Source organism: Otolemur garnettii, unplaced genomic scaffold (assembly GCF_000181295.1).
Source record: "Otolemur garnettii isolate 467f Iridium unplaced genomic scaffold, OtoGar3 scaffold00099, whole genome shotgun sequence".
Lineage (NCBI taxonomy): Eukaryota > Metazoa > Chordata > Mammalia > Primates > Galagidae > Otolemur > Otolemur garnettii.
In genome coordinates this window covers 1,646,353-1,670,847 of record NW_003852494.1, presented here as the reverse complement: position 1 = coordinate 1,670,847, position 24,495 = coordinate 1,646,353, and the positions used below count along the sequence as shown (strand labels likewise).

Here is a 24,495-nt window from a genome sequence, read left to right as displayed (position 1 = left end):
CAGGGCCAGGTTTGAACCCGCCACCCTTGGTATATAGGGCCGGCGCCCTACCCACTGAACCACAGACGCTGCCTGCCAGATCATTTTCATAAAGCATGAGAAAGAGAATCTCTCACCAAACCAAAGTAGGAGAGGGTTGAGCCGATATACACAATCAGTTGGATAAAGTCGAATTTTCCTCCCTGAAAACAGAGTGGGATAGTTTACTTGGCTGAAATTCAGAGATACACTCTTTTGCTTTCACACATTTGCTGGTTCTAGTAGGAAGTGGCTGTGACTTTGATTAGTGCACTTAGGTGCCCACTGAGATAGAGACTGTACACATGGAAACTGTGACTATCATTTGCCTGGTTTCTGCTGTCCAGGGTGGACTTGGCCCATAGATATTTTAAATAAACAAGCACTGGAACCTGCACATTAAGAAGAGAACCACTGAAGATTTGTTATTTTTCAATTTGAGGTGAGGATTTCAAACAAGCTCTCCCTAGAAGAGATGTGAGATTACTTCAGAAACAGAGGGAAGGAATGTTTGCACAGACTCTTCCATTGGGTAGCCGTGTGGATTTTATTCTCAATGGTCTTTCCGTTCCATCAGCTATTCCTCACTAATTTTTGTGTTGTTTATCACTATGTTACATAAGTAGTATGCTGTGAAGCAGGGTGTTGTGGCCATCTGTTGATTTTTTGCATACCTGGCATCCCTTCTTCCCTTTTTCTGAAGTCAGCACTGCAGTTTTATTTTGAACAACCATCTCTCTTTATATTCATTCCATATAGTTTGGTGGTGAGGGCCTCTGGCCCATGGGCTGGGTCAGGGCTGGTTCAAGACCAGCCGTTGAGAGTATGATATGACTCCAGTTACAGTGATTACTTCAACAGTGGGCATGTGAACCATATCAGGCCAATCAGAACCAATGGCATCTACCTGTGGCCTTTGCTCAAACTTCTGGCAAAGAAGTGTTTTCTTTTAATTGAGGTTGCTGGCAGGGCATGGTGGCTCACACCTGTAATCCCGGCACTTCGGGAGGCTGAAGTGGGAGAATCACTTGAGCCCAGGAGTTTGAGATCATCCTCAGCAACACAATAAAACCCTGTCTCTACAAAAATAAAATATTAGCCAGGTATGGTGGTAGGTATCTGTAGTCTTAGCTACTCCAGAGCTGAAGCAGGAGTTTGAGGCTGTAATGAGCTATGATCATGCCACTGTACTCCAGCCTGAGACAGAGCAAAATCTTGTCTCTAAAATAATAATATAATAAGTGAGGTTGTTAACTGGTCAGATATAAGGAGCTACCTGATGCTACCATATAGAGATGGCCAGTCTAAGGATGATACCAAGATAGAGGAGAACATATGTAAGAAAGGAGGAAAGTAGACTCCTACTGGACCTAGCCATTCGTGAAGCTTAAAATTTACCCCTGGATTTTTTATCAGTTATGTGAACCACATTTAAAAAAAAAAAAGAAGAACTACTTTTTCTAAGCCAGTTTGAGTTGTATTCTTTTGGATTTTACAGAGGGATCTCTCTCTTTCTCTCTCTCTCGTGCAGAGTATTTTTAAAGTTGAATATTAGAATTTTTTTCCAGTGCCACTCTTGTTCTCATCAGATAACTTAATCATGGACAGTACTCCATGGAAACTTCTTCCTTTTTTATCTCACATGCGGTCACACATGAGTATGACCAAAAACATTCACTCATTGAAGGGACTACAACCATAAGTAGGACACAATCATAGGAAGGAGGTGCCTGGGACTGGGAGCAGAGACTTACAGTGCCAAAAACCAGGATGTCAAAACGGATCCCAAAGACTTTTATCAGAGTCCGTTTTTCAACATTGTTTTCCTTATAGTACTTGGCATATCTGTAGGAAGAAAAGGATCCATATTTATAAAGCTTTCTTCAAAAATGGTGGTATTTTATGAAAGGAAAAACCAAATCAATATCTAGTCTAGTCCTCCTGTTCTGTCTTCTAGTTCTGCTGCAGTGGCAGAGGGAAGAACACAATCCAACCCTCTAGACTACTCTCTTTGACCACTTGGAACCAGGAAGATTCTCCCCATGGGCCCCCCACAATTGTATCATCACAGATTGATGGGAAATCAGCTTTTCATTTAAGATTAAAATGAACAATTTGTAAGCAAGACAGAATTAATAAGCAGATAAATTAAAAAAATAAATTCAAGCTATCTGATAATTCCTTAAGGGGGAAAATAGATTTGGCTTCTAGAACAAAGATATGGGAAGCAGAAGTGTTGGTGAATCTTAGATACTCATTACTAGATTGGGGATAGGTGTGCCTTGGCAGTCTTTTTTTTTTTTTTTTTTTTTTAAGTCTGTTCTAACTATATTTTCTTACATTCTGTATTTTTCTATTTGTCAACCTTAATCACAGGGCCAAAAACTAAAGGCCAAAATTGTTTATATCTCCCCTGCAATTCAGCTTTTGTGAGTGTAAGAAAATCACCTTACAGACCTTCCAAACAATCCCAAATTCATGTCCCAAACCACTTCCTTTATTTAACTCTCACATACCATGCCAGGATTTCTCCTTAAAGCCAGAGAAGGCCAGACAACTAGAGACCACCCCTATGACCCATAGCACACAAGTATTATTTAACCTAGCCAACCCTAAGCTGTTCCCTCAGCCCTTACTGTGGAAAACAGAAGTTTCTGGGACCTTCTGTCTCCTTGATTCTGCTTTTGATTAAACCTTCCCCCGTGGCCCTGCCCAGGGTGGTGTGGCATAGCACAGCCCCATCTCTTGCAAAATGTACATAATAAATTCTTTCAATGGCATTGACCTCTCTGTGTCACCACTCAGTCACCTTTATAATGGAAGACCCAGGCACAAACCACAATCACCCCATACATGCAACTCTCACCAGTGCCACAGTCAGGAAAAGTGGTACATTTTATTTTTCATGAATAATTAGAAAGGCTCAAAAAAATTTTTTTTAAGAAAGAAGTGAAAAAATTAGGAAGGCTTAAACCACATGGTTCATCAAAGTTTTAAAGCTATCCCCCCACCACCACCTTTTGGTGTTGTTTTTAGATAAGGGTATATATATTTTCTGAGATATTAATTCACCATCTATTTACAGGTGTGGGGAGAGGAGAAAACAGAAGACAGATGCTCTGCCAAAATATAGTATGGAACATCTGAAACTCTTAAAAAAAAAAAACCGTCAAGATCTGACACTGAGATCTTGGATATTATTAGGCACGTCAATGCCTGTTTCTGGCCAGAGGGTTTCATTTTCTTTGCATATGATTATTCCCATTCCAAGACAGTTCTTTCTTCTTGTGCTGCCCTGAGTGATTTATATTTCAGCACACATGCAAGCCTGCATCACCACTGCATGCCCTGGGGGGGTAGTCACTCTCTCCCAGTGGAGGTTGGTTTGCCTGGGAAGGTAACATTGTACAGTTAGGTACTTGAATTTCTGATTTCAAGGTCTTGTTACAGTGGTTCTTAAACTGAAGGCAAGAATCACTTGGGGGTGGGGAATGTGTATTCAAAAGGCAGACTACTGAGCCCCACCTCCAAAGAGTGGTTTCAGAAAGTCCAAGGTGTTTCTAGAAATCTATATTTCCAATAAAGGTGACTCTGATGCAGGTGGTCAGTGAGTGACATTCTGAGGAACACTGGGCCCTGAACAAGAATTTTTTTTTGCACATTGTAATGATTTGCATAATGCCCCCCAAAGGAGATATGTTCAAGTACCTAGCCCCTTAGCACCTGGGAATATGAACTTACTTGGAAATAGAGTTTTGTAGATGTTATTAAGAAGCTCAAGATGATATCATTCTGGATTTAGAGTATGCTCTAAATCCAATAAATGGTTTCCTTAGAAGACAAAGGAGAGTGGCTGGGCGAGGTGGCTCACACCTATAATCCTAGCACTCTGGGAGGCTGAGGCATGTGGATCCCTTGAGCTCAGGAGTTTGAGACCAGCCTGAGCAAGAGTGAGACCCCCATCTCTACTAAAAATAGAAAAACTAGGTGGGCATCATGGTGGGCATCTGTAGTCCTCACTACTTGGGAGGCTAAGGCAGAAGGATCACTTGAGCCCAAGAGTTTGAGGTTACTATAAGCTATGATGCCATGGCAGAGTGAGACTTTGTCTAAAAAAAAAAAAAAAGAAGAAGAAGAAGATAAAGGACAGGGAGATTTACCATATAGAAAAACAGAGGAGAAGGCCATGTGAAGATGGAGGCAGAGACTAGAGTGATTCAGCCGCAAATTAAGGAATGCCTGGAGCCACCAGAACTGGAAGAGGAAAGAAAGAATCCTCCCATAGAACTTCTCAGGGAGTGCAGCCCTGCTAACACCATGATCTTGGACTGCTGGCTTCTGGAACCATGAGAGAATACATTTGTGTTGTTTTAAGCCACCACATTTGTGGTACTTTGTTATAGTAGCCACAGGAAACTAATACAGACACATACTCCTTCTGGACCTGAGAACTGCATCATGCATTCTGTTCGGGCCTGCCCTACTTCACACATGCTGTAAATAAACAGAATCACTTGTCTGCTGAATAAGAACATTTTGCAAAGGACAGAATTCTGTAATGTGATCAACTTCTTCAACTTCCTGTGTTTTAGGAAGTTAAATATTCTCATATACTTCGTATAACCTGATATTTTCTTCTCTTTTTTGTGGCTATTTGAAATTGCTTGTCCACTTACCCATCAGATCTCAACAATTTATTTTTGGCCAAAGATTTCTTCTGGTGCTCATTCTGGACAACAAACGCTCCAACACTTTGTTCTAAAGGAACATTAACGTCATAACCACCTTAGGTCTTCAGAAAGCTCAGATCTCTCCAGGAGCTAACGTTCTTAGGCTTAGCTCAGTGACTTGAAGGACATTTGCTAACATCTGTTTGGTACATTGCCGGGCATGCTTCTGCTGACAGCTAAAAGAAATGGCCTGAAAGGGCAGTCAGGGGACCACTGATCCTGTCCTCTCTTCTTGCTAATGGCCATAAACCTATTCAGCAGAGCAGCAGGGGATGATTAAAAAGTTACTTCATTGAGGTTTCAGGGCCTGGATGAAACACCATTGAGCCAGAGGAGACAAAAGGCATCATCAGCCAGGCTTTATGTCAAGGATTTCAAACTCAGATGCCTGTAGTGGCCAGGAGATAACAGAACTGAGTGATGTTGACCAGGTATAAGGCAACAAGGAGTGGTAGGGACAGTGACAAACCTAAAAGCACATGCCCTTTCTAAAGGGGAACCCTGATAGCTCCAGTGAATGGCTGCCGTGGAGGATGTAGACCAGATGGTTAGTTTACTTTTATAAGAAAAGCAGGAAGTGTAGAGTTTTATGTCAGATGTCTCAAGTTTTAAAACATTGTGCAGGCCAAAACAGTTTATGATGCTGCTTTGAGTAAAATATAAATAGACCCGTTTGTTTGAGCAGACCCCTCCAGAAGTCAGTAAAAATGTCAGCGTGAGGGTTAGGAAGCAGTGGAAGAATGTGTGTGTCTGTGTCTGTGTTCACCCCGGGTGCACCAGCATGTACAGATTAAGCAGACATTTTTTTCATTCCCCCAGGAAGGTAACAGCCCAGTTGAAGAGACAAAATCTAGTAATCTAAGAAGAAAGCATGTTTGGGATGGTAGACAGTATGGTCTGGACCAGCACTTCTCAAACTGCTGTCCTGTTAAGGTGCAGATTTTGCTTCTGTAAATCAAAGGTGGGCCCAGTGTTCTGCATTATAACACACTCCCAGGTAAGGCCAATGTTACTGGTTCCAGGACCACATTTTGAGTGTGGAAGGTCTAATTAATGGTTCTTAAACTTGAGCAAGCATCAGATTCCTTTGGAGGCTTGTGAAAACAGGTTGCCGAGGCCCTCCCCAGAGTGTATGACTCAGTAGGTCTAGGGTAGGCCTGAGAATGTGCCCTTCTAACAAGTTCCCAGGTGATGTCGATGCTGAGAACCACTAGTGTAGCCCATAAATACTAAAGGATTCAGAGAAGTTAAAATTTTTTCTAAATTGATTCCTATAACATGGGCTCCTGACTATACATGTTCTCTTCTTCTTAACTAGGAAAGCACAGTCCTCAGGAAAGCTAATGACTCCAGCAGGGCTCCTCTACTGATGTCTGGAGAGGCCTTCCCTGGACACATCTCCCCCATCACACTATCTTATTTGATTTCCTTTGTAGAAACTTACCATCGTCTGAAATGATCTTGTTGGATTTGTTCATGTATTCCATTGAGGAATAATTTGCATATGACAAAGTGCATAACTCCTAAGGCAAATAAATGAATATGTCATATAATCTATACCTCTATCAAAATCTAGAACATTCCATCATCTCAGAAAACTCTCTTGTACTTCTTTCCAGTCAATTCCTACCTCCTCCTGCCCCACTCTCTGGCTCAGCAACTGCTGTTCTGTCTTCTATCATCATAAGTGATAGCACTTGAACTTCACATAAGTGGCATCAAACATTGTGTACTCATTAAGATATGGCTTCTTTTACTCAACATAATGCCTGTGAGATTGATTGATCTATGTAGTTGAATGTAGCAGTGGTTAGTTCCTATTTGATTCATACCAAGTAGTTTTATTTATACCACCATTTATTTATCCATTCACCTCTTGTTGGACATTTGGGTTGTTTTTGGCTATTATGAATAAGGCTGCCATTAAAATCACGTATGAATCTTTGTGTGGGTATATATTTTCATTTCTCTTGGGTAAATACCTGAGAATGGCAGTGTGGGATTTCTGGATTGCTGGGTACATGTATGTTTAACTTGATAAGAAACTTCCCAATAATTCCTTAATGTGGTTGTATCATTTTATACACTTCTGCTGGGAAAGGAGGAGAGTTCCAGTTGCTCTTCTTGCCAACATTTGGGATTCCCAGGTTTTTTTTTAATTTTAGCTTTCTAGTTTGTAGGTAGTTGTATTTTATTGTGGTTTCATTATATTTCCCTGATGACTAGTGATATGAAGTTGTTGAAATTTTTTATTTACTTGCATTATATTTTGTCCATTTATCCTTACCAGAATATAAGCACCATAAAAGTAGTGATCTGATCTATTTTCGTTGCCAATATATACCCATTAGCACAAGAAATGTTTTTTTCTGCAGTATAAACTTGATGACTAAATGCATGAGGATGGCCAACATCTATTTCCTTCCAGCTTCATAAGCAATTGTATAACCATCAGTCTAGTGGTGTACTTGGCAGCTCTTTCTGAAAAGGGAACAGTGTATACCTATTCTGTGTCTAGAACCAGCGCACAAAATGACTATTTGTAATCATAGTCACAGAAACATGCCTGGCACCCACAGACAATGACGGGTCATAGAGACTGTGTTACGGCCCAGTCACTCCTGGAACAGTGTTGTAGGAACAGGCTGAAAAATGATCCAGATGTAGGAGGTAAGGTGGAAACTAAGTTAGGATGCCACAGGCAAAGGTCAAGAGAAGTGAGCTGTGCAGAGTCAAAATAAGAATGAGTCAGCACCAAGCCAGCAGAAAGTGTAAATGAACCAGAACTCTAGTGAATTCATGGAGTTGAAGTCCCAAAGCCAAGCACACATGGTACATTACAAAGAAACTAAAAGTAAGACAACTCTTAGAGTCCCAGCTACTCAGGAGGCTGAGGCAAGAGGATAGCCAGTGTCAGAGCCACTATGTTGCCAGCGCTATGCAGGAAACAGCCAGGACACAGATTGAACATATAAGCTTGCAGGAGGTGAGGCTCCCCAGAGGTGCAGGAGAGCTCTGAGTAACCTCTGCCGTGGCTATTTATTGAAACGCTATTCAACAGATGTGGGGAGCCCCACATACCAGCTCAAGGATCGCTATGAGGTCCAACACCTGCTTACTAAAGAGCAACTGATCTTTTCTTGTTAGAGCACTGAATTGCTTAAGGGCTTGTCTCCAGGCTGCAAAACATCTCTAGGCCAGCCAGGGGACTGTCCTGCTCTCAACGTTTCCCTCAAGAATGTGCGACTATTCTTCTAAGCATGGTGCTCAGTCTCCTACAAGCCAGAGCCCAGGGTTTCATGTTGCATGAGCTATAATGATGCCACTATATTCTAACCCAGGCAATAAGGTGAATCCCTGTCTCAAGGGGAAAAAAAGAGAGAGAAATTCATGCAAAAAATTCAGTCACTGCCTAGCTCTTAGAGAAAGTCTTTGTGCATTGTCTGTTGCCTTGGGAACCAACAGTAATCTTACTGACTGTTGGGGCTGCCATAGAGCTGGGCCTGAGGCTTCCTGGGGAGCCAAGGGCAGCCAGCTGGCTGGTGGATGAGTCTGACTGGGAGTTACCTGAAATTGTAGCCAGGGTATAAGGACTCATTGGTGGTCTTGTCATCTAGGCGACGGAAACTATATTTGGGACGGCAGTGATGGAACCATCTGTCCAGGTTGCAGTCCCAGTAGATCTCAATGCCCATGATTCCACCCTGGGGAAGTCAACAAGAGACAGTCTCTATGTCTGCTGGATGTGCATTGCTGAAGGAAAGGTTTTCTTTTTCAAGGAAAAAGTGCTGATTAAAGGCTTCAGAGCCACAAGTGCAGCCCTATCCAACTCACACAAACAGTACCATAGCAGCTGCAGTGGGTCTTTTCCCATCTGGGACATATAGCCGTTAGGCTTATTTTCCTAAAACATAACTTGCTGCAAAACACCCCTACACTCAACCACCTCTTCTGGTCCTCTCGTCAAAGATTAAGTCAAAACCTATTAGTGCACCCCATGAAATGTCTTCTCTGCTTTATCTCCCAATATTCCCCTAGGGAAAGCTCCTCTGCAAGTGCGATTAAATTAAGATTTTGAGAGGGGAAGATTATCCTGGATTATCTAGGTGGCCCTTAAATGCCCCTCTTGTAAATGTCTTTACATTTATAAAGAGGGAGGTTGACACAGATAAGGAGTCACTGTGACCACTGAAGCAAGGTGCTATACTGCTCTCTTTAAAGATGGAGGAAGGGCCTATGAACCAAGAAATACAAGGAGTGCAGCTCTAGGAGGGAGAAAAGGCAAGAAGGTAGATTCTCTCCTAGAGCCCCAGAGGCAGCATGGCCCTGCTGACACTTTAATTTCTGCTCAGTGAAATAAAATCCAGATTTTTGATCTACATAAGAAAGTATATGTACTTTTAAGCCACCACATTTCTGGTAATTTGTTACAGCCAGCCACAGGAAACTAGTACACCAATGAGCTCACTCACAGAGTGGTTATGGGGTTTGATGAGATAATGTAGATAAAGGTCCTGGCACTGAGCATGGATTTACTAAATGCTCAGTAAATAAGAAGTATATTATGAAGAGCTAGTGGCCCGGCGTCTTGGCCAGTTGACATCCTCCATCTCCTGATATATACACTTATCCACAACCCACTGTACAAAGACACCACTAACCTGTATTGCGACATCTGAAAAATTATCTCCTGTTTCTTGGAACATATCTCCTAGTCGGAAAATGGGACACTGTGGATTCTGAGTCTTGTGAAAGGTACACGAGATATTTAAACCTGGCAAGATGTTTCTCCTGTGAATAATTAAAAGCAAAGAAACAAATAAACATCTCTCTTGAAAAAAGAGCCACCCGTTTCACAGGAGTGAGCTGGTGTGGTAGCTAGGCTCCATGAAGGCCCCAAATGATCTCTGCCTCCTGGGGATCCTTGGGTAGTGTCCTCTCACATTGTACCATAGTTGTTCTCTGTGAGCAATAGCAAATGGCAAAGCGATGGAGTGTTGCTTCAAAAGACTGTGGCTTCCATCTTGGTTACTCTCTTACTTGCTTGGTCTGTTTCATTTGGATCACTTGCTTTGGAGGAAGCCAGCAGCCATGTCCTAAAAAGGACACTCAAGCAGCCCTAGGGAGAGGTCCGTATGGTGAGGAACTGTGCCCTCCTGCCAACAACCACATGAGTAAGCTTGGAAGAGGATTTTCCAACCCCAGTCTCAAGGATTCTTGAGACTACTGCCACCCCAGTTGATAGCCTGAATGCAACCTGAGAGGCACTAAGCGAAAGCCACCCAGCAAAATCATTCCTGGATTCTGGGGAGACAATAAGCGTTTGTCATTTTGGGCTTCTGTGCTTTGTGATAATTTGTTATACAGTAGTAGATAACTAATATAGCCAGCCATCCTGGCCACTTACGTGGTGTAGTTGTGGCCAGGGAAGTCAATATTGTTCTTGATGAGCACAGTGAAGTTTTCAGCACTATTCAAGAGTGCAGGCCTGGGAGAGAGAAATGTGGAATGCAGTGACTACAGGGACCGAGGGAGTTCTTGCACCAGTAGGATCAGAGACTTCTGGTTTCTTGCTTTGGTTCCAGGGTGAGTAAAGAGAAATGGATATAGAAACCCAGTGGGCAATGCCTTCCAAAATTGGCTGGGTGCAATGGCCCACTCCTGAAATTATACCATTCTAGATGGCCAAGGCAGGTAGATTGCTTGAGTTCAGGAGTTCAAGACTAGCCTGAGCAAAAGCAAGACTCTGTCTCTCCTAAAATAGAAAAACTAGCTGGGCATCATGGCAGGTGCCTGTATTCCCAGCTACTTGGAAGGCTGAGGCAAGAGGATCGCTTGAGCCCAAGAGTTTGAGGTTGCTGTGAGCTATGATGACACCATGGCCCTCTACCCAGAGTGACAGAGTGAAACTTTTTTTTTTTATAATAACAATTTTTTTAAAAAACCTTCCAAAATTCTCCATAAAGTCTTTCCAACTTCTCCAAGAAGAACGTCTTTCTTCTTGAGACCCAGTGACACTTTTCACACTCTAATATAATTATACATCTGGGCATATGCAGTGATTGGGACCTGCTCCATGTCTGAGACTTCTCATATGTGACTTGAAATTTAACACAGTCTCTTGTATGTAGTCAAATAAATATCTAACACCTACTATGTAGTGATGGATGCACTGACTGAATGGTTAAATGAGCCATCTTAGCTAATTCATGTGACATATGAGAAATTGAAGTTCAGGTAGTTGCTTACCCAAGGTCACATCAAAATGCAGCCCAGGAGGTGGCTCAAGCGGCTAAGGCACTGGCCACATATACCTGAGCTGGTGGGTTGGAATCCAGCCCCAGCCTGCCAAACAACAATGATGGCTGTAATGGCGCCTGTGGTCCCAGCTACTTGGGAGGTGGAAGCAGGAGAATCGCTTGAGCCCAGGAGTTGGAGGTTGCTGTGAGCTGTGATGCCATGAGCACTCTACCCAGGGTAACAGCTTGAGGCTCTGTCTCAGAAAAAGCAGCCCAGGGGCAGGCATGCTTATCTAATGAGTAAGTTGATGGTGGAGCTGGAACTGAAAAACCACCACCAATCAAGGGACCTCTTGTCTTGAACCAAGGACTAGTTGAGTGTAGGCTGCTGTCCCACTCAGATCTGGGAAATTCCTTCTGTGACAAAGAATGTTCCCTGACCTAGCAATGAACCTGGGTGGAGCCATTAATGATTGGGGGCAGGAGAGAATGACGCTACTTAGTGCACCCAGCAGGGAAGCCTTTGGCTGAGCTTTCCACAGGCCAACTTGGGGCAAATTTCTCTTTGTTTCATAGATTCAGAGGGAGTGGTCCTGAGTCTCATTGGTCTAGAACTATGCTGTCCAATATGGTAGCCAATGGGCATATATGGCTATTTAAATTTGAATTAAATTACATTAAAAATTCAGGCTCAGTGCCTGTGGCTCAAGTGGCTAAGGCACCAGCCACATACACCTAAGGTGGTGGGTTCAAATCCAGCCTGTGCCCGCCAAACAACAATGACGGCTCCAACCAAAAAATGGCCAGGCATAGTGGCAGGCACCTGTGGTCCCAGCTACTTGGGAGGCTGAGGCAGGAGACTCGCTTGAACCCAGGAGTTGGAGGTTGCTGTGAGCTGTGATGTCACGGCACTCTACCCAGGGGGATAGCTTGAGGGTCTGTCTCAAAAAAAAAAAAAAGAAAGAAAGAAAAAGAAACATAAAAAGAATATATTTAAAAAAAAATTCAGTTGCTTGGCTCGGCACCTATAACTCAGTGAGTAGGGCACCAGTCACATACATTGAAGCTGGTGGGTTCAAGCCCCTGACAACTGCAACCAAAAAATAGCCGGGCATTGTGGCAGGCACCTATAGTCCTAGCTACTAGGGAGACTGAGACAAGAGAATCGCTTAAGCTCAGGAGTTTGAGTTGCTGTGAGCTGTGATACTACAGCACTCTACTGTGGGCGACATAGTGAGACTGTCTCAAAAAAAAAAATTCAGTTGCTCATTTAGAGTATCCACTTTGCAAGTGCTCAATAGTCATATGTACTTAGGGCTACCATTTGGACAATGCAGGAACAGAACATTTCCACCACTGCCGAAAGTTCTATTGGGAGTGCTGATCTGGAACCACCACACTTCTAGGGGCAGATCATGTGTATGCATGTGTGAACACACACAGTGCTATGCCTGTGTGTGTATAAGCCAAGCATGGACTCACTTTACAATAATTGTATGAGTATCATCTCATTTAATCCTTATAACAGCCCTGTGAGGTAGGTGAAATTATTATTCTCAGTTTACACCTGAGGATTTTGAAGCTCAGAGGGGCCCAAGGTCACATAGCAAAAGTATATTACAGCTAGGATTTGAATCCAGGTCTTTCTAACTATTCTCTGCTGAAATGCATTGGCGCTTCTGAAATTTAATATTTTGACCTTGTATGTTGAAAGGAAGAATCAATACACAGAACCACTAAATCTGTACGTTACTGTGAGCATTTTTTTTTTTTTTTTGAAACAGAGTCTCACTCTGTTTCCCAGAATAGAATGCCATGGCTTCACCTTAGCTCACAGTAACCTCAAACTCCTGGACTCAAGTGATACTCCTGCTTCAACTTTCTGAGTAGGTGGGACTATAGGTACCCACCACAACGCCCAGTTAATTTTTTTTTTTTTTTTGAGACAGTCTCATTATGTCACCCTCAGTAGAGCACCATGGTGTCACAGCTTAAGTAACCTCAAACTCTTAGGCTTAAGCAATTCTCTTGCCTCAGCCTCCCAGGTAGCTGGGACTGCAGGAGCCCTCCACAATGCCTGGCTATTTTTTGATTGTAGTTGTCATTGTTCTTTGGTAGGCCCAGGCCGGATTCGAACCCTCCAGCTCCAGTGTATGTAGCTGGCGCCCTAGCTGCTGAGATAAAGGTGCCGAGCCTGGTTTCAAACTCTTGAGCTCAAGCCATCCTCCCACCTCAGCCTCCCAGAGTATTAGGATTACAGGTGTGAGCCATCATACCCTGATGACTGTGAGCATTTAATTTGAGAAAATTTCTTTTCTCCTCTTCTTTCTCCTTTCCTTTCCATCTTCTTTCTTTCTTTTTTTTTTTTTTTTAAATTTTTTTTTTTTTTTTTTTGACTGGGGCTGGGTTTGAACCCACCATCTCCAGCATATGGGGCCAGCACCCTAACCTTTTGAGCCACAGGCGCCACCCCATCTTCTTTCTTTCTTCCTATCCTTAATTGTTCAGTAAGGACACTGGCCATTCAGAATGGACACTCCTGTGGCACTAAAGGAGGTATCTGGAAGTGCCCTGCTGAGGTAGCCAGGAGGGCAGGGTCACCCAACGGTGCTCAGAGTAGTAGTTATACCACTTGATATAGAATTATTTCAGTATTTTAACACCCAGCATGGCCCTGCCAAACATACTGATTTCTGCCAAGTAGTGTTACTAGTATAAGGGTCCCCAAGGGCTTTGTAAGGCTGCACTGAGAAGGGAAAGTCCTAGCAAGGCCTTGTCTGGTCACTGCTGATGGTCACTGTGTTTGTTCCTCCCACCATCCCCCATGCAACTCACCGAGGAGCCTCCTGTGCTGCCTCAATGGGACACCAGGCCGCAACTTCACAGGTCTTCTGGTTCCCTTTATATACTACACACCGTCCAGTCTGGATTCCTACAGGGGTTGAGGGGTTGTAGTAGCACAGATGTCAAAGAACCATGGAGAGGAAGATCCCTAGGAGGGTCAGCACCCTCGGCTTCCATGAAACCCCATCCTGACCACAGATGTAAAAATGCTAGTTTACTTTCCCACACAGGGCAAAGTAAACGAGCAAAACAGAGAAGAGTAAGGTATTTTTTTTTTTTTTAGAGATAGAGTCTCACTTTATCACCCTTGTTAGAGTGTTGTGGCATCACAGCTCACAGCAACCTCCAACTCTTGGGCTTAGGCAATTCTCTTGCGTCAGTCTCCCCAGCAGCTAGGACTACAGGCACCCGCCACAATATCCGGCTATTTTTTTGTTGCAATTTGGCCGAGGGCTGGGTTTGAACCTGCTACCTTCAGTATATGGGGCTGGCGCCCTACTCAATAAGCCACAGACACCACTCACAGTAAGGCCTTTTAAAAGGCCCAGAGAAAGCACAGAAAGATTGGCTGGCTCATGGTTTCTTATAAGAAAAGATGTCTAAACTCAGCACCTGTAGCTCAGAGGCTAGGGCTCCAGCCACATACACTGGAGCTGGCAGGTTCGAATCCAGCCTGGGCCTGCCAAACGCCAATGACAACTACAACCAAAAAATGACTGGGCATTGTGGTGGGCACCTGTAGTTCCACCCACTTGGGAGGCTGAGGCAAGAGAATTGCTTAAGTCCAAGAGTTTGAGGTTGCTGTGAGCTGTGACTCCATGGCACTCTTCCCAGGGCCACATAGTGAGACTCTGTCTCAAAAATAAAATAAAATAAAATAAACAACTAAAAAATAAAGAAAAGAAAAGATGTCTGGCCGGATGCAGTGGCTCACAGGAAACCAGCACAGGAGGATCACTTGAGCTCAGGAGTTTGAGCTAAGTCTAAGCAAGAGTGAGACCCTGTCTCTACCAAAAACAGAAAAATTAGCCCGGTGTGGTGGCAGATGACTGTAGTCCCAGCTACTCAGAAGGCTGAGGCCAGAGGATTGCTTGAGTCCAGAGGTTTGAGGTTGTAGTGAGCTATGACCCACAGCCCTCTAGCCTGGGCAACAGAATGAGATTCTGTCTCAAAAGAAAGAAAATGGCTGATATTGTAGCTGAACAGGGTGTCCACACGGTATAAATGGACTAGAACATGGCTTCTCAAAGGAAGCTCCTTTGAGGTTGCACAGCCTGTCCAGGGATGCATGAAGCCATGGAATAAACATGGTACTTCTCCTGGAGCATCAGGAAGATTAAGAAATTTCCGGCTGGGCGCCTATAGCTCAACCGGCTAAGGCGCCAGCCACGTACACCTAAGGTGGCGGGTTCAAATCCCCAGCCCGGACCCGCCAAAACAACAATGACGGCTGCAACCAAAAAATAGCCGGGCGTTGTGGCGGGCGCCTGTGGTCCCAGCTACTTGGGAGGTGGAGGCAGGAGACTCGCTTGAGCCCAGGAGTTGGAGGTTGCTGTGAGCTGTAATGCCACGGCACTCTACCCAGGGGGACAGCTTGAGGCTCTGTCTCAAAAAAAAAAAAAAAAAAAAGAAATTTCCAAGGGAGAATTAATTCAATAAAGAGTAATATTAAAATGATCTCATACCAACTCAAATACACTATTTAGAATAGTAGGCAATGTGCATATGCCTGTGTGAGTTTTTCTTTTTTATGGTATTTTTTTTTTAATTGTCAGTCACCTTTTAAAGTGAAAACATGCAAGAAGGAAATTCTGCAGGTTGATATGAGTATTGGTCCCAGATGCCCCCTGGAGGTACAAGTTCATGCGCCTCAACTTTTCAGAAGATTCAGGGGGAAGTTAATATACTCAGATGATGCAATGACCCATATGATTTTCCTGCTTATTAGAACCCTAAACCTGCTAGGTTTTCATGAATTTCTCTCACTGGGAAATCAGAGTCACATTCACAGCCGACAGATAGTCTCCTGGGGATAGAGCCAAGGCACAGGGCAGATACCGGCTTGCAAATGATGATGGTGTAAGAAGGCCGCCGAGAGCCAAAGGCTAAAGACCTGAACTGTGCATTGTGAACATCGCTAAGATGCCAGACCATCCACACCCAGGGGCTCAGGAAAAGAAACAGAAAGTACCTTTGCTCTGTGGGTCCATCCATCCCTTTTTACAACCCCGGTCAGAGGAACAGAGCGTCCTACGGGTGGGATACTGCAGGGAGAAGGACAAGTTAGGGGGGAATAAGTGGTGTGTGGCTACTAAGATGCCAAGAAGTGGAAATCTATAGCCACAGAAAATGTTGTACATGAGTGTTCACAGTAGTGCTACTCATAACAGCCAAAAAGTAGAAACAACCCACATGTCCATCGATGGATGAATGAACAAATAAAATGTAGTGTATTCATACATGGAATCTTAATCAGCTATAAAAAGGATGAAGCATTCATACATGCTGCAGCATGGATGAACCTTGAAAATGTTAAGTGGAAGAGAGGCCAGTCACAAAAGGCCACGTACTGTATTATTTAATTTATATAGAATGTCCAGAGTAGGCACATCAATAGAGACAAAAAGCAGATTGTTGGTTGCCAGGGTCTGAGGGGAGAGGGAGTGGAGATTTATTGCTAATGGGATAGAGTCTCTTTTGGGGGTGATAGAAATATTCTGGAATAGTGGTGATGGTTGCACAACTGTGAATAAACTAAAAACTACTGAATTGTACACTTTAAAATGGTGAATTTTATGATATGTGAATTATATCCCAATAAAAATGAAAATTGAAAAGTAGATGTCTGGACAGCCAGTGACCACTTTCCGGATGGCTCTTGGGGTAGAGGACAGGTGGTCTGGTCCAAGTGGCCCTTTGGCTGCAGGACTAAGTGATGTAGACAGGTGCAGAGACTCAGTGGGACATGTGGAACTGAGGGACATCAGCCAGCACACTCTTCTGGCCTGAGAAAACAAGGCCAGTCAGGTTTCAGGGCTGAAGGACAGAGTAAGGATGAGAGAAATGAGATGCTTGGTTTATGCAGATTTGACTTCTATTTTGTAGGGAGCAGGCTTAATGGCTAGTCTTACGGAAGCCAGAATATGACATTGGTATGAAATAGCTTTTGCTCTTTGTCCTCTCTGCAGTTTGTAGCTTTTATAGCAATTCAGGGTGAGGACCTAGGTTTTGGACCCATGTACACCTGGGTTTTGTAATAACTGTACCATTTTCTAGCCAAGTGACCTCAGCCAAGTCAAGACTCATTCTCTGAGTCTTGTATGGTTGTTGTGAAGGTTAAAAGGGTGTTAGCACATAATATTTGCTCAATGAAGTTTTCCTCCTTTTTTTTTTTTGTTTGAGACAATCTCAAGCTGTTACCCTCAGTAGAGTGCTGTGGCATCACAGCTCACAGCAACCTCAAACTCTTGGGCTTAAGCAGTTCTCTTGCCTCAGCCTCCCAAGTAACTGGCACTACAGGCGCCAGCCACAACACTTGGCTATTTTTTTTGTTATAGTTGTCATTGTTGTCTTTAGTCACCCAGGCTGGGTTCAAATCCGCCAGCCCCAGTGTATGTGGCTGGCGCCCTAGCCACTGAGCTCAGGTGCTGAGCCATCAGTGAACTTTTCTTACAGTTTTCAAACTCTCTCATGATCTCTTTTCTTCCCAGGCTGCCGCCTTCTTATCCCTGAGCACATCTCTGGCCTCTTCCCCTATGATCTTCCAAATTAAACTGTGAACCCTTTGATTGCAAAACTTGAGTCGTATCTTTGTAACCCAAGTGCCTGACACATAATAGGTCCTGTTAAATATGCAATGAATGAATAAATGAATGAGTGGTCATTCACTGTGGCTCATGGAAAGTTATATTATTTTCATTATCAGCTGGAAATAGTTCTCAGGAAAGAAGAGATACCAATTCTGTTCTGCTCTCCAAAAGAAATTCTAAAAAAACCCAACAAAAATAACCTATTAGGTTTGTTTTAATCTCTTTTGTCATTGTTGCACAGATTAAATATGTCCACAAATTCTTGGTCACTCTCCCACATTGAGAGGTAGAACATTTCCCCCTCTTTTTGAAGCCAGGCTTGTGTCATGACTACATGACCAACAGAAGAATGACTAGTTTGCCTCTTAGAGACTGGAGAGCAGAACTGTGAAGGGACAGAACAGGACAAAGACAGTTTGATAGAGAAGAAAGTTTTGAGCTTCCTCTACCCAGAAAGAGGTAAGGGAAGGTCAAGAGTGTGGAGAGGGCAAAGCCACATTGGGAAAGACTGCTGGGGGCTGGGAAGAGAGTCATGGGGACATATGCACCTGATACAGAGGCTAAAACTCTTAAGAAATGTGATGAACAGGCAAACTTGAGCTGCTTGGCAGTGTTTCCCAGGATTGCACAGCTCACTGCGGATCATGGTAGAAGAAGATATGAATGAGGACACAAAGCTTCTAATCTGGGCTCTGCCTCCAGCAAGCTGGGTGACCCTAGAGAAGTCACTTAACCCCTCTGAGTCTGTGTTCTGACCAGTAAAATGGGGCTGTGAATGCCATTATCCTCTTAAAGTCGTGAGGCTCGAATGAAATGTGAAGTGTGCAAATGCCAGTAATCATTGTTGTCGTAGCTGCAAAGGGACCCAATGATGGAAAGAGCAAGGCTGCAGTCTGCAGGGCCATGGAGAGACCTGCACTGTCATCTTTCCTGTCTTGCATTCAGCCCAGCTTTACCTCACAAAGAAGCAGAGGCTCAGTAATTATTTGCAGCTCAAATACACCGAGGGTCCCAATTTCCATTTCCTCCTAGTTGTGCTTCTTCTAGGAACTCTCATCACCCATTCAACCATTCCCGGTCCCCTCCTTACCTCCGGACACAACCCCTGCTCTTGGCCTTCTGTCTTGAGAAAGTTTGTCATCACAAAGAAGGAGTTCCCCTGCAGAGAAAAAAGACAGGTGAAGAGAAATGTAAAACCTTTGAGAAGAAAACTAATTATGATAATCCAGCTTGCTAAGTGCCTGGGGGCGAACCTTTCCACTCTTCTAAGCTTCTAGAAACCAGAGTCTGTGGGCAACTTGGAATATGCCCAGTACTTAATATCAAAGCCTGATGAGCTGCCCTGCTGAGCAGAGGGAGAGCAAAGGAACATTCAAATGGTAGAGGAGTCATTTTCCATTCTAGCCGCAAAAGCAGCCTTTTCATTTTTTTTTTTTTTTTTTACATAATCAAATCCCATTAAATTGAAATTCAAGAGACCTGCGGAGTGGGAGTAGGAGAGTAGACATCATGAGAACACTGTTCACATGAGAATTTTACAGGACTTAAATTAAAGGGCAATAGGGCAGCCCACCACCTGGGCAATGGCAGGATTTTAATGACCCACTGTTAAAAACAAACAGCAGCTTTGGCTTTATGGGGTTTCGCCAACCTTTCCAGCTCCTCAGGGCTGCAAACACGCCTGCCCTTTTGTCCCTACTGCCCCCTGCCCCCATCTGTATTTTGGCAGCCTCAATACCACTTTAATTTCTCTTCTTTGGCAATTCTGCTTTCATTTTCCCTGCTTGCAAATTTAAACAGTCACATGCCTTTTCTCTGTGACACCTTTCCTCTCTTTGTCATTTACATCCTTTCTTTGTGCACAAATGTACCCAAGAATGGACTCCTGCCACATAAACAATATAGAACAGCTAGTGTCCTCTGGGTAGAAAGTTCTGTGCCCTTCTGAATCTAGGCAGAACTTACCTACTTGGTGGCTGTGCTTCTAAAAAGCTGTGTATAAATCGAGTGTGAGTGAATCAAATCATGTTTTAAATGCATCAGGCGGGACACGCTTCTATTTTGAGAAACCCTGTAGGACTTGATAAAGCAAAGAATCATCTCCTTTGAGCTGCTGGATCTGACCCAGTTCTGCAGTTTTTAGGTTTTCTCAGTTGGGATTTTTACAGAGCTTTTAAAATAGGGCCAATGTTTTTCTGGAGTGAGGCTCTAGGTGACAGTGCCTGGGGATGAGTCCTGGGAGGGTGCTGCTAAGGTGCTTACCTGCAAAGGGATGGTGTAATCTGCAGTGTCAAAGACACTCTGCACCAACTTCTTCACTCCGTTCTCCGTGATCTCCTCTTTCACCTCTGCTATCCCTTTCACCTTGGTATGCACAGAACTGATGACAGGCTCTTTCCTCTGGTACAACTTGTCACTCATCAAAGCAAAGCTAAGTGGCAGACACAGAAAAGCATCAGTGGTCTTCGTGAGAGAGGCACAGTGCAGTGGTTTGGAAGGCCTCTTCCATTCACATCCTAACTCTGCTATGACTTACTTCTCTCTGTGACTCATATTCCTGCTCTGCAAAATGGGAAGCATGGTCATACCAACCCCACGGGATTGTCAAGAGGATTAAATGAAATGTGTATGCAGACTCGTTTGCACATAGTGAGCACCCACTTCAGGAAAACTGTTGCCTCCAATCCTATTTTTTAATATTGCCTAATATGAAACCTAATTTATAGGGCGGCTTCTCAGAAATAAAGTCCAGCTCCAGGTGGGGCCACCAGTTTTATCCTGAGGCTCTGGAACACATGTCAGCACCTTCTAATCTAAAACTGTGTCTGGGCCAGGCGAGGTGGCTCACACCTGTAATCCTAGCACTCTGGGAGGCCGAGCCAGGTGGATTGTCTGAGCTCATGGGTTCAAGACCAGCCTGACCTCATCTCTAAAAATAGCTGGGCATTTTGGTGGGATCAATAGTCCCAGCTACTCGGGAGGCTGAGGCAAGAGAATCACTTAAAGCCCAAGAGTTTGAGGTTGCTGTGAGCTGTGATGCCACAGCACTCTATTGAGGGTGACAAAATGAGACTCTGTCTCAAACAACAACAATGAAAACTGTGTCTGGTAGGTCAGCCATCTGCATTTCAGAAATACCCAACTGCTTTATAAATAATACTGATAATAGTAGCTACTCTTTACCGAGCACTTAATATGTGCAAGGGCTCTACTTGCGTCTTTTCCTTTAATCCTCATGACAATAATATGAGCTGGTTACTGTGATCATTACCCTTTTGTAGATGAGGGAATGGGCTCATAGAGGTGAAGAAACTTGCCCGAGCCACACAGACAGACAGTGGCAGAACGGATAGCCCAGAGCCAGCCCTCTTAACCATGTGCTAGACTTGTTCATAAAGGACATGGCTCTGCTTCTGGCTTCCTGCCATTTGGTCAGTCATTAACTGTTAATGCTGCTTTTAGAATATGAATCTAAATTATTATGGTGCAGGGAAGGGAGGGAGAAGATGGAAATGATAATTAAAAATAGTAGCTTCTACCCACATTTATCTGTTTTCCCTATCTCTTGTTACCTGAATAATTAAAAGAATTTGTTTTAAATGCTTTCTTTAGGCTCGGCGCCTATAGCTCAACCGGCTAAGGCGCCAGCCACGTACACCTAAGGTGGCGGGTTCGAATCCCCAGCCCGGACCCGCCAAACAGCAATAATGGCTGCAACCAAAAAATAGCCGGGCGTTGTGGCGGGCGCCTGTGGTCCCAGCTACTTGGGAGGCAGAGGCAGGAGACTCGCTTGAGCCCAGGAGTTGGAGGTTGCTATGAGCTGTAATGCCATGGCACTCTACCCAGGGGGACAGCTTGAGGCTCTGTCTCAAAAAAAAAAAAAAAAATGCTTTCTTTACTCAGTCAGCATATAATGATTTAGTCCCTTCTGTTTGCCCAGCCCCTGAGTGATAGTGGGAAGTCTAAGTCAATGGCTTCCCTCTATGTGCTGCCCATGGGAAGCCCAGAGTGGACCAAGACTTGGTCCCAGCTATTTTCAGCCTTGTCTGTGCAGTATAATAACCCACAACTGCACCTCTCCAATCCCATCCTTAGAGACTATGATTCAACAGGTCTAAGGAGTTATCCAGATACCTATATATATATATATATATATATATATGTATTTTTAAATTTGACCAGGCGTGGTCTCTCTTGCCTGTAATCCCAGCACTTTGGGAGGCTGAGGCAGGAGGATAGATTGAGGCTCAGAGTTCAAGACCCCATCTCTCCAAAAAAAATTTGTAATTAGCTGGACATGGTGACATGCACCTATAGTCTCAACTACTTGGGAGGCTGAGGTGGGAAAATAGATTGACCCAGGGTGGTCGAGGTTGTAATGAGCTGTGATTGCACCACTGCACTTCAGCCTGGGCAATGGAGTGAGACCCCATCTCAAAAATAAATGAATAAATAAATAAATAAATAAAATCCCAAGAGAAAAGTTTGATCAGGTCCATCCCAGTCTATTCAGCCTTGGTGGGAGGTCAGCAAGGGGCAAGGGCAGCAGGAGGTGCCCTGGGAGTGGGGGAGAGCCGGCCCCCACAAGGTAAGGTAAACACTGTTGGTACTAGTTTCCAGTTGCTGCTGTAACAAATCACCACAATCTTAGTGGCTTCCAACAACATGCATTGATCCTTTTGTAGTGCTGGGAGTCAGATGCTTAAAATCAGTCTAACACAGTTAAAGTCAAAGTGATAGCATGGTTGGTTCCAGTTTCATGAGAGAATCTGTTCCTTGCTTTCTCCAGCTTCCTGAGGCTGCCTAAGCATTCCCGGGCTCACAGCCACATCACTCCAACCTCTGCTTCTACAGTCACATCTTGTTTTTCTGTTTTGTTTTTGTTTTTATTTTTTTGAGACAGACTCTCACTATGTTGCCCTCAATAGAGTGTTGTGGTGTCACAGCTCACAGCAACCTCAATCTCTTGGGCACAAGCGATTCTCTTGTCTCAGCCTCCGAAGTAGCTGGGACTACAGGCACTGGCCACAGCACCCGGCTATTTTTTGTTATTGTTGTTGTTGTTGTTATTGCAGTTGTCATTGTTGTTTAGCTGCTTGGGCCAGATTCGAACCCGCCAGCCTGGGTATATGTGGCTGGTGCGATAACCCACTATGCTACCGAGCCACATCTCATTTTTCTAACTTTGGCCCTCCCACCTCTGCCTCTGTCTTACAAGGATCCTTGTGATTACATTGGGGCCACCTGCATAATTGAGAATAATCTTCCCATCTCAACATCTTGAACTTAATCACTTCTGCAGTGTTCCTTTTGCCATTTAAAATTACATAATCTCAGCTTCCAGGGATTAGGATATGGAGATCTTTAGGAGGCTATACTATGGTAGGCTTTTTAAGAGCCCCACAGTTGATCTAACTCCCAGCTTTACTTGAGCAGGCCTGAGTGGGTTTTAATTCCTTGCTTCCCACAGTGTGCCTAAGATGTCGTCTTCACTTCTCTTTCTCTTTGACTCTTACATGTCTTCTCCATTGTCAGCCAGCACATCTGGAAAGCGCTTCCTCTTCCTACCTTCCCAACTAGCTGTCTCTCCAGTCAGTAAACTCCTCTGTCTGGGTGTGGTACTTTCCACACATTCCACTGTGTGGAGAGCGGGCAGTAGGCCTTAATCTATTGGCTAACATTTACCAATTAGAAGAAATATAATGGATATATTAAAGTTCTGGACTTGAGCCCCCAAACCCAATTATGCAAATGCAAACCACGGACTGTGTAAAAGAGGTGCACACATTTCAGATAGCCCTAGGCTCAGATGCACTGATGTTGTATCATATCATCCAGAAGAAACCAGTGCTGTTTTCAGCTTCAGTGGGAGAAGTAAAGTATTCCACTCTTGGGTCTTATAGGCCCAGTGACCTACACTCTTGGGCCACAATAGAAACTTGTGTTTAGGTTTTGTGAGGTGCATTTTTGTTGTTATGAAAATGTAAATATCACAAAGAAGCACAAAAAACATGAACAACTTCCATTAGTCTTCTTCCCTGCATTAATTTTGGGGTGTGCTTATTTGTTTGTTTGTTTTGAGACAGGGTCTTGCTCTGTCTCCCAGACTAGAGTGCAGTGGCATCATGATAGCTCACAGCAGCCTCAAATTCCTGGGCTCATGTGATCCTCCTGCCTCAGCCTCCCAAGTAGCTGGGACTACAGTCATGTGCCACCAGGCCTGACTAATTCTTCTATTTTTAGTACAGAGAGGGTCCAAGGTCACATGGGAAATAGCAGCATCAGATTTGAACACAGCCATCTGACTCCACAGCCTCAGTTCTCACAAATGCTATGGTAAACAGAATTCTTTTTAAAATTTCCTTTTCAAATGTTCATTGCTGGTGTATAGAAACTCAGTTGATTGTTTTTTTTTTGAGACAGAGTCTCAAACTGTCGCCCTGGGTAGAATGCTGTGGCATTACAACTCATAACAACCTCCAACTCCTGGGCTTAAGTGATTCTTTTGCCTCAGCCTCTCAAGTAGCTGGGACTACAGGTTCCTGCCACAATGCTCGGCTATTATTATTATTAATATTTGTAGTTGTCACTGTTGTTTGGCAGGCCCAGGCTGGATTTGAACCTGCCAGCTCTGATGTATGTGGCTGGCACCTTAGCCTCTTGAGCTACAGCTGTTGAGCCAACTCAGTTGATTTTTGTGATTTGATCTTGATCCTTGAAACTTTACCAAATTGGTATATTAGCTCTAATAGTTTTGTGTGTCTGTGAATTCTTTAGGATTCTCCACATACAGGATCATACCATCTATGAATAAAGAAGTTTTACTTCTTCCTTTGCAATTTAGATGCCTTTATT

General features: G+C 43.9%; 1 protein-coding gene across 1 annotated transcript in view; it reads right to left on the bottom strand.

Annotated features, from left to right (window-relative positions):
- The window catches only part of P2RX7 (purinergic receptor P2X 7), a 41,196-nt gene that overhangs the window by 8,325 nt on the left and 8,376 nt on the right, over positions 1-24,495 (bottom strand). Inside the window, exons 2-10 of the mRNA XM_003795998.2 lie at positions 19,903-20,071; positions 18,731-18,799; positions 16,023-16,095; positions 13,823-13,919; positions 10,156-10,236; positions 9,410-9,539; positions 8,316-8,452; positions 1,773-1,863; positions 117-182 (exon numbers count right to left, since the gene is read on the bottom strand). Of these exons, the coding sequence (XP_003796046.1) occupies positions 117-182; positions 1,773-1,863; positions 8,316-8,452; positions 9,410-9,539; positions 10,156-10,236; positions 13,823-13,919; positions 16,023-16,095; positions 18,731-18,799; positions 19,903-20,071 (913 nt within the window). The remainder of the gene's footprint in view (positions 1-116; positions 183-1,772; positions 1,864-8,315; positions 8,453-9,409; positions 9,540-10,155; positions 10,237-13,822; positions 13,920-16,022; positions 16,096-18,730; positions 18,800-19,902; positions 20,072-24,495) is intronic.